The sequence below is a fragment of the Trichoplusia ni genome, chromosome 14, assembly GCF_003590095.1.
Source record: "Trichoplusia ni isolate ovarian cell line Hi5 chromosome 14, tn1, whole genome shotgun sequence".
In the NCBI taxonomy this organism is placed as follows: domain Eukaryota; kingdom Metazoa; phylum Arthropoda; class Insecta; order Lepidoptera; family Noctuidae; genus Trichoplusia; species Trichoplusia ni.
Window position 1 is genome coordinate 1002929 of NC_039491.1, and position 10616 is coordinate 1013544.

At 35.3% G+C, this 10616-nt stretch overlaps 2 protein-coding genes across 3 annotated transcripts in view; both read left to right on the forward strand.

The window, feature by feature from the left end:
* The window catches only part of LOC113500799 (protein draper-like), a 30546-nt gene extending 25500 nt beyond the window's left edge, over window positions 1-5046 (forward strand). Inside the window, 2 exon segments of the mRNA XM_026881699.1 lie at window positions 326-454; window positions 782-5046. Coding sequence (XP_026737500.1) covers window positions 326-454; window positions 782-1080 — 428 coding nt within the window. The 3' untranslated portion in view covers window positions 1081-5046.
* An 80-nt stretch (window positions 5047-5126) lies between these two features.
* Window positions 5127-10493, forward strand: LOC113500703 (serine-rich adhesin for platelets-like). 2 transcript variants are annotated; one of them, XM_026881580.1, is made up of 3 exons: window positions 5127-5373; window positions 5465-7940; window positions 8043-10493. In XM_026881580.1, exons 1-3 carry the CDS (start codon window positions 5332-5334, stop codon window positions 10439-10441), a joined length of 4917 nt encoding a protein of 1638 aa, XP_026737381.1. In that variant the 5' UTR covers window positions 5127-5331; the 3' UTR covers window positions 10442-10493. The 2 variants fall into 2 exon arrangements, with proteins under 2 accessions (XP_026737381.1, XP_026737380.1); XM_026881579.1 differs by having other exon boundaries at window positions 5465-10493.
* Window positions 10494-10616: the final 123 nt, after the last annotated feature.

Here is a 10616-nt window from a genome sequence, read left to right on the forward strand (position 1 = left end):
TATATTATTGTCTCTATACAACCCAGATTTCGTATCATAGCAATCAAATCAAGTACTAATATTTTCATTTAATCGTTATTTGTTTTACGTGAATACAAATTAAGTAATTACAACATGTAGACTATTAACTAGACTGTAACATGTTGCAAATTAAAACACAAAAAAATATTATACAATTAAGAGAAACACTCGTAACATTAAATACAATGAAATCGTCACAAATCTGTCAAATATTTACATTAAAATCGTCACGCATACGTCAATTTGTTCTACAGTTACTAAGCTCGCTGATTATAAAATTATAATAAATGATTTTGTTACCAAGGTTACGACCCGTTGTCATCGCTGAAGAATAAAGACGCCGACGCAAACAATCCGAACCTTTACCAATACGAAGAGGATGATAATAAACTGGACCACGTATATGACGAGATCAAACATAAGGAAGGATATGGTAATAATAACTTATTCTGTACTGTATTTATGTTGTATTCGTAAGTAGCTGAAGACTGTGTCTAATAGTTGGTTGGTAATTAATAAAGCTGTATACACAAGATGAAATTTTGTAGAATTTATGTATGCGAGCTTCAGTGTGTATTGAAATGTAGGGTGCACGTGATTTTTCGAGAACTGTCATAGTATTGACTATTCATTCAGCATTTATTGCACTGAAAGAAGAAAGAGATGTTTACATAAATACTGATTAGTATATCGGGGCTTGTATATTGTTCAACTGTCTAAATTATTGTAGGTTTATATATAAAATTAACTTGACCCACAGAAATGGAGTACGACAGACTAAACTACACGCCGCCAGCTAACAAATGGAAGCCGCACTACCAGAGGATGGCCAACGGCTTCACCGTGTCCAACACGCAGCCGGCGCCGCCGCCGCGCGAGGCCTCTCCCACGCCGCCCATACCGCCGCTGCCCAAACTCAACGTGGTCCCCCTGCCCCCCAAGCGGGACGACCCCGCCGAGGCCACCGCCCCCGAGCCCCCCAAGAGGGACGAACTCCCCACCTGTTCACCACCTTCCTCACTCCCCGAGGACAGTGAATCAACCACAACGCAACCTTGACAACACCACTGGGTGACATACATCAACACCTAATTGGCTAGTTATAAAAAGTATTTTGTATCGTAAGTCGAGTAAGCCCCTATTTTTATGAAGTTTTTATGTCTCTAAAAATATTTTGATAATCTTTTTGAACGATCCTTAGAGTATGTTTGAATGTGGACATCTAAGAGTTGAGATCTCTTTCTTTTTTTTTTGGGAATAGTTGTGGACATTGTAGAGAAGGTTTGGTGATTGATTGTCGTATCCATAATTTTTTTACCTTATGAACATAGTGAAACAACGATTATTTTGAAAAGAGAACCTAATCCGGACAAATAAATCTTGACTTTACTGACTTTCAAATACTGTCGTCGTAGCAAATAACCTATACCGATCATATAAACGGTATTTTATTTGAATATTTTGAATAACTATTGCATTTCATCAAGCTTCAGTAGGGTATTTGACAAAAGAATACATAATTAGGCCCTCAGGTATTCATCAGAAAAATACTGTATACGTATTTTTATTTTAATCAATCGGTATAAAATAAAGAAGATAAAACGCCCCAGTGTTGGTGAAACGAATGGAAGTGAAAAAGTGTTCTGACGTCACAAGAGGTTTAAACTTACAATATCATCTTATTTTTTTGCTTATACTATAAAAGAACAAAGTATGTATCCGATAGTTTATTTGTCAAATACCCAATAATCTTTTTTTTCTTAATACGACTGCATGGATATGTGTGAGGTAACATTGTATGTTACACGAATGCCATAAAATAGTTGAACGTGGTTAGATTATTTTTGTAATATAGTAATGGTTGTACTAGACGTGTTCAAATGTATCATATTATACGTAGGCAATAAATCAATTTTTATTAATTGATATTAATAGAACATATCAATAAAATGATATTGAATTTATGGTACTCAATTGTAGTTTAAATGCGTAGCGCTTTCGGAGTGTGACTTTCTTTATACTTATGAAAATAGTTTCGCTATCGTCTATAAATAAATTACCTGTGTTCAGGTTAAAACTCTATCATCCATGTCATTCATCCTGTTTTTTTTAAAGTTCCTCGACCTAATGAATTCATAATTTGTGTCGTGAGGTATGTAGATACATTCAAGTCACATGCATCTAGACTCTGAACAAGCATTCGCGGGTCACAAAAATGATTGATCGAATTTCCTTTTTCTTCTCTTCCTTTCCGTCTCTTTATCTGTTCCACGTTTAGCTGCGGCCGTAACCCTTATACAACCAAAAAGCGGGCTGTAAGAGCGAGCCAAGGCGTACTATTTTATATAAGTAGGTTGTAACTTAGTCGCATTGTTTTGGTCCCATCCCGTTTTAATCCGAACTTCACTATAACTCGATATTAAAACCCTGAAACTTATATCATCTTTATACACTTTAATTTCATGAACACGTATTTATTTTATAATTGAGTACTATAACATTATATAAGTTTACGTGTAGGTACTAATGTGTATAACGTATAGTTCTATTTATAATTTGAAATGAAGGAATAGAAAAATTATAATTAAGTATATATTTTAATTGACCAGAAAAAACTAGAGGGCGCTTAGCATTTGCTAGAGAAGCATTTAACTAATTAAAGTCGTTTATCATACACATGACTGTTCTTGTATTAGACATAATCAGCTATCTTCCCGCGTTTTCACTGAGCAAGCGAGAAGGCTCTATTTTCGCATATCAGCGTCTCCCTTCTACAACAGTATATAGTAATACTAATTGTTTAAATTATAAATGCAAGATTCCCTATCTAATCTTTTCTGGTCTCTGCTTTAATTATAAATCGAATATAAGTTTAATGTGTACCTCCCTATAAAATATTGCGTCATAATTACGTAAAAAGTGCCCCGAATGGAAATCATTGTTGCATCGGTTATGTAAACATCAGAGAAAAATGTATATGTTGTAGAGAATTGTGAAATTATGAATAGACTGCTGTCTTTTGTCGGTTTGCGAACATTGCCTCAATATTGTAAACACGGTAACGTAGCATGTAAAGCAGTGTTTCTCAACCTTTTCTCACCATCTTATTATACAAGTTAAAATTTTTCATTTCACCTAATATTTTGATATTCAAAATAATGCTCGTTTATGCACCAGTGGCGACCTCACAGTTAAGTAGTTCCCACACAATTCACTATAGTGTTATGTCATAAGAAAACTTAATTATTTTTTGATGCATTGCATTTCTATCGAAGCGATTATTTCCATAGCATAACATAAGTTTGAGAAACGTTTGTAAGATTTCGTAGTAGGGCCTCATCTTGTCTATTGGTACAGAATAGTAACAGTGTATTTAAATAGATTTTGATATAAAAATGTAAATATTTTATTACAGTATTTCATGTCATAAGTTGCCAGTAAGTTAATAGCTACGGTCTGACTAGACGTTTGCCAATTCTACAAACCTTAACACTTATCAACGTAGCAAGGCTAACGGCTGCACTGAACAAATGTTCCAAAGAAAAATCAACCTTAAAGTAATATTGGCTATCTGCTGATTTTTACTGTTGTAATTGTGATTAACAAGTGAAATGTGACGAACTACAATACATATATATCACTTAGTAAAGGGTCGTTCTTGAATACAGTCGTAAATAAGGTAACTGTTAATTGAAATGTCATTTTCATTCGTCATCAAAGTGGCTGAGGGATCATTACGCCTCACCATCATTACGCTAGTACACGACGTGTTGCGGGTTCGATCCCCACGTAGGACAAGCGTATTTTTTTTTTGTTTAATTTTCTCTTGCATTGTTAAGCATTGTAGAAATGTAACTTGTCTACTCAGGCCAGTACTTGTGGGATATACTCAAATGTTTTACATTCCACATAAAATCATTTAAACGCTTTACAATTTAAATATTTATTTACAATTGTTTTGATACTTCAGTATTTTAAATGTACTGTTTTCAAGTTTTAATTTATTTTTATTGTAAATTTTATTTATTTGTTTACATTTTAGAACCGCTTCTCTTTTGCTCATTGTTTAAATGAAATAGGTTTCATATTCTTTTATCAAGATGCGTTACTACAAAAATAAGGTAATATAAAAAAAGCATGATTGAAAAGATATTATTACGGATACCTTTTATTGTGATTTAAAATTACTTTAATCTGATATTTTATCAGTATGATAATCTATAACTAAAATTCTAATTGGAAAAGATAAGGCTAATTTTGAGCAGTTTAAAATGTAAGTTTTACCATATCTGTAGACCTATAGACATTATCGATTGGAAATATAAGTATATTGGTATTTTACCTAGAAATATTTTATATCTTGTGAGTCAAATAAATTGCTCAATAAGTGCCAAACTTAAATGTACGACGTTGGCCACGTTTTCACGAAGGCAACTACAAAATTATACAAAGTATTAAATCTTATACGTTTTAAAAGGTAAAATATAAAAAAGTTTTATAAAATACGGCTTTAAATTTTAATGAAAAATCGGGAATTATTGAAATATGAATTGCAACACTTATTTATTACGCACTTAGTTACTATTTGATTGATGTTGATGATTTTTACTCAATTATCTAGATTTTGTTATATCTCTTTAGGAACTAATGTATAGTACTTCTAGCAAAATAACTTTCTCTCTGGAATTCGCCTCCAATAAATGATTATTCTCACCGTACATGGATGTGTTCACTCTTGCTTGTTAGTCAAACAATATATTATATATCCCGCTAGAAAAGTGCAATGAAATTAAACAAAATACTTGTCAGTATGTAAAACATTCAGAATTACCTGACAATAATCTATTGGTATAGCTCTATACATTAGATAGTATACAATATGTCTTATGTATTTTAATAATGATTGCAACTATATCATACAAATACAAGCACTTTGTAAGTGTTATTTATAAATGTAAGAAATATGTTTGTGATAATATATTGTATTAAGCTACTCAAAAAATAAACGAACTTTCATTATTAGCATTTAATCTTTTCATTTTGTAATCTACATTACCTACCACTTTGACTTAGTTTAAACAATTTAATTGGATTTATTCCACTTGACGTTAAATATTTATACAAGTGCGCGTCGGAAACAATAGCGCGTGTCTTTCTTGATTGAATAAATAGACGTGAACTAAATGTACAAGGATTGAAGCAGTCATTGTGGCAGCCACGAGTATGGCTGCGTGTCTGGCGATTGCCGGTGGTGATACCACCAATTAAACCAGATTTTCTCCAAATAATAAAATTATATCACAGTGCATCATGAAGATATTAGTGATTATTTCATCTATACTAATAGCGCAGGTGTGTTGTGAAGTGATAGAAAGACATATAAATTTAGTATATCATGTTTGTACAAGTAAGCATTTACATATTATTTTCTTTTTTTTTGCAGACCTCTGCGTCATTCTTCGATGTATTTCAAGGCGCGGTACTTACTGTCCAGAATAGTTTTGGAAAAATGATAAGTGACGTAGTATCAGATGTCAAGGAAACTGTGGACTGCACTATATTGGCGGTGGAACACGCTCTAGCCCTGAGTGAAGACGCAGCGTTACGGTATTATGAAAAGTGTGGAAACACTATCAATAATACCGTTACTGTTACCGAAACCCGACATATCGAATCTTCACCTCAGGTTGACGTATCACCACAATACCCAAGTGATGACTACTTAAAGAAGGAAATACCTGCGGTAATAGACGCTAAAATCAACGAAACCCTAACGAAAATGCTAGGCAATTATAATCCTAGTGAAAAACTACGAGATGTAGAGAGCGTGCTGGTCAAAGAAACGGAACAGTTGGCTAATGTCAGTGATTTAGTAAGAAAAGAACTGAAAAAGGTTGAAAGCGAAGTGAAAAGTGATTTAAAGAATTTGACTCATTTGCATCCAGAACCTTTACCATCAGTTGACAGCATTATGCAGGAAATAAAACTTTTAGAAAATAAAGAACAAAGTGCTGTGAATAATTCACAAGCCACGGAAATTCATCGAGTGATTGATGAGGTGTTGGTCAGGTTAGATAACATCGAAGCGACTGAATCAACTGAGAATGTTAAACTAGAGCGCATATTGAAAGATCTAGAACAAAATTCTAACAGTTCGTTTATAGACCTGAGGCAGCAACTTGAATCATGGAAGGCGGAAGAGTCTAGGCATATAGATGACATTCAAACTAAGATACTAGAGCATGAAAGAAATGCTCATCCGGAAACTCACAACAATACATTCAAACTCTTACCGCCGGGTCCATATGACAGTGATATTAGACAAATGAATGTAAAAGAAGTTAACATAACCTCCACTAAAAGAATGTCTAATGTTTCTAGGGATATATCGTCCTTTGAAACAAGTGTTAATGCTAAAAATGAGCAGTCGCATACTTTGACTTTGACAAAACCGAAGGCCAATAATACGCCTGGAAATCTAAGTGGGGTGTCATCAACAAGTACCTCATTAAAGATATCGCAAACTACTCCGGACGTGTCAAATGATAGCGATTTGAAAATAACTGTTATATCAAGTAAGTCATATTCGGTCTCAAAAAGCGTGTCCATCAGGGGAAAAGTACCGCCAGCTGATAGTACTACATCTAACAACCAGAGATCAGTCCATTTGACAACAGATCAAACTCCTACTACTATACGTCTTGGTAATACAGACCACAATCTGAGAACTATTTTTTTTGGCTCAACAACTGAAAGTACTCCAGTAAGTGATCTTACTATATCCAGTACTGATATGCCTATTCGAGAAGATAATACCAAAATTGTTTCTAACGAAGAACCTAGTACTACTACGAGCATTCCAAATGAAACTGCAAAAACGTATGAATTTGATTCCACTACAGAACATGCCGAAGTCACTGAAATCGAAGCTTTTACCAGCAGTTTAAGTGATTCCACTACGACTAGTTCATATTTAGTAACAGAACAGAGTTTAAGTACTGAAGCTATTTCGATGACAGGTCAAAAAGAAATAAGTGATATTAAGGAAGAACCGACGACTATTGAATTCGAAACAGCTATTTCTGACACGACTACACAACGATTCACTGAAACCGAAAATAATCCTGATGATATTTTAACTACCACTGGAAAAGAAGAATCCTTGACATTAGCATCAGAAACGACTACTTCTTTACCTGTTAATCAGCATAGCATTGATGACAATGAAAGAACTATTACAACAGATACTCCTATAGCGGAATCCACTGTGAGTGAAACTAGGACAACAAATTCACACACAGCTCGACCACCATCTACATCAAATGCTTTGGATAACCATAATGTTCAAACTACGACATCCAACGTAAATAAAGATTCATTCTCTGAAACAAGTACTGAACATGGTATCAAATCTTATGAAGTACTGACAACTGGCATTAATAATGATATTGCATCGACTACTTCCCTGGATTTGATGACGGTGAAACCTTCAGAAGGTTATACTGAACAGAGCACAACGTTACATGTAGAAGAAACAACACCTAGTGTAACAATATTGAACAGTGAATATATAAATACAGTAATATCTGCAACAGCGGACTTGACCACTGAAGTTGTATCTGAAAGTACTACTGAACAGCGCACAAGTACAACATTACATGGAGAAGAAATAACAACGGCTTTAATACCAGTAACAACGATGAACCCCGATTCGATAGATGTGACTCCTGAAATTAATAATGATCAAATATCTGATGTCGGCGTGGAAACAACTACTGATATTACTTTGACAACTCTCAACTCAGAACTAACTACGGACAATCACGGATACAACACTGAACAAAGTACCACACCGCAAGCGAAAGAGGTATCCTCTGTTACTACTGTTAATGTGGAAACAACCACCGATTTTAGTACAAATAGTACTGAAACTAGTGCGGCTAAAATAACTCCCTCTGGTGAAGAAAAACCTGTTGAAACTGAGACATTCAGTACGACTCCTTCGAATACAAAGGGTCCAGACCTCAATAATGCACATACTACAATGTCAGACGAGACGGAAACTAGTGAAAACCATATTTCCACCACAATATCAACACAACTAGATTTGACCACAGAAACCGTTTCAGAAACATCTACTCAAATAAGTGCAACTACTGAAGCGAATCTGACGACAAATAAAGACATTGAAACAACTACTGAAAGTGATGTAGTCACTGAGAATTCTTCTGAAAGGCATATTGAACAACGCACAACGACTCAGGAAGATGTTTTAACCGATGTTAACGATATTCCTACCGTGACAACACCAAATCTGGAGACAACAGTAGCAGCCACTACAGAAACTGTCGCTCATCGGAGTTCAAATAACGAAGCAGAACCGACTATAAATGTCAAGGTTGAAACAACTACTCATAGTGATGTAGACACTGAAAGTCCCACTGAAAATCATAATGAACAAAAAACAACGCCTTATGAAGAAGTAACAACTAGTGTAAACGATGTTTCTTCTGTAATTACATCAAAATCCGATGACACACTAGGACCCGTTACAGAAACGATTAATGAACAAAGTACCATTAAGGAAGCAGAACCGACTACGAATGTTAACATTGATACAACCTCTCATAGTGACGTAGATACTGAAAGTCCCACTGAACATCATATTGAACAAAGCACAACACCTAACGAAGAAGTAGCAACCATCGTTAGCGATATTTCTGTTGTAACAACACCGAAACCTCAGACAACCACAGAAGCTTTAACCGAAGCTATTCTCCAACAAAGTACAACAAACGAAGCAGAGCTAGCAACAAATGTAAACTTTGCAACAACTATCGAAAATTATATGGTCACTGAGAACACTTTTGACAACCATAATGTACCAAGCACAACGCCTTTTAAACAAGTAACAACCAGCGTAAATGATATTTCTACTGGAACAACACTACAACTTGAGACAACCACAGAATCTATTCCTCAAGAAACTACAACGGCATACGAAGAAGTAACGACGGAAAGTCCTGAAAAGACCAATAATATAAGTACAACATTACATGCTGAAGAAGTGACCACCGTTGAACCTATAACAACAGCTACATCTGATTTGACCACGGAATACAATTCTCAAACACATACTGAAAGTAATACGGCACAAAATCATAACTTGAATGAAGACGTAGCCAGTGATCGAACTACTGCAGCAGATACCATTACAGAACACCAAGCAAATCACGTACATATCAAAACATCCACTAATGATGGGACATCGGAAGACTTGACCACGGTTAAGCCGACTACTGAAAATGCCTCAACTCACGAATTTAGTGATGCGCCGATAGCAACAACTTCAAATGCGATCATCGAAAGCACTACAGAAAGTCAAATTATTCAAACTCATGATTACGATTCGGAAAGTCTATATGCAGCAACAGGATTCAGTGAACATACGACCACATCAATTCCCGATATCATTACAACAAGCATTCCATTAACAACTACTGAAAGCCCATATGAAAGTAAAGATTACGATTTACCAAGAACTTCAACTCGAAGCTCTAGGCGAACAAGGAAACGTAACTCAACGAGATCTGGTAGAAGACGTAATGCTACATCAATCGCTACAGAAATACCTATCACTCCTACAATCCAACCACCAATACCGATTGCCCTTCAGATATTACCTATAACTGATGATCACGTGCATTCCAATCCACATATTCTATTAGAGAACAGTTATGTGCCTCATCAAGAAATGCGTTTGCCTGCAAGACGGATTAAACGTCCCGTTTTAAGCGAGGCTCATGTTGTAAATACACATGAGATTGAATTATCCAACCACAAAATAGAAGAAACAGATGGAACAATAAACTACCCAAGTTTATTCACTGACAATAACGACGATTCAAGAAAACTTCACGAACTAAACGAAGCTCCCAAGGCCATTGAACATCGCCGCATCAATAGAGATACACTATACACTAATCCTGATAATGTTCATGAACCAACCACACCTAGACAACAACGATTAAGACGTAACAGGAACAGACGCCTAGATCAGACGACTGAATCTTCAAAACCTGTTAGAGAAATTACGACTGATTTGATAAACCCTGCAAATAGAAGAAGAGGTAATCGTAGAAGAGCAAATCGCCAAAGTAATGAACAGAATGAGAGCGCGTACAGATCAACTGCAACTACATCTAAACCAGTGCAACATAAAAATAACTATGACATTTCACCTGCGGATTACGATGCTCTCTTCAACATCCCGCCAAGGAACTCTGAAGCTCATGTTCAGAATGTAGCACGGGCTCACGAGCTCATAGCAAACAGCAAACGCAACGAACTTATCATTAATAGTATTCTTCAACATAAAAAACTGAACGGCGCGAGAAACCTTTTTGATGTACTCGGCTGAAATGGAAATTGTGTACCTTTTTTTAATAAATCTGACGTGCAATTACTGTCGATGAAATTCTTTGTAATTCTCCATTGCATTTGAAATGATCGATTTATCTTTCATTAACAAAAGCACAGATGACACATGCTACTCACACTTCACAATTCATAAATGTTTGGGGAGCTGAAATAAA

Coding starts and splice junctions, on each gene's coding strand:
- LOC113500703 (XM_026881579.1), top strand. CDS start 5,332: ATGAAGATATTAGTGATTATTTCATCTATACTAATAGCGCAG. Junction 5,374..5,464: donor CATCTATACTAATAGCGCAG/GTGTGTTGTGAA, acceptor TTTTTTTTGCAG/ACCTCTGCGTCATTCTTCGA.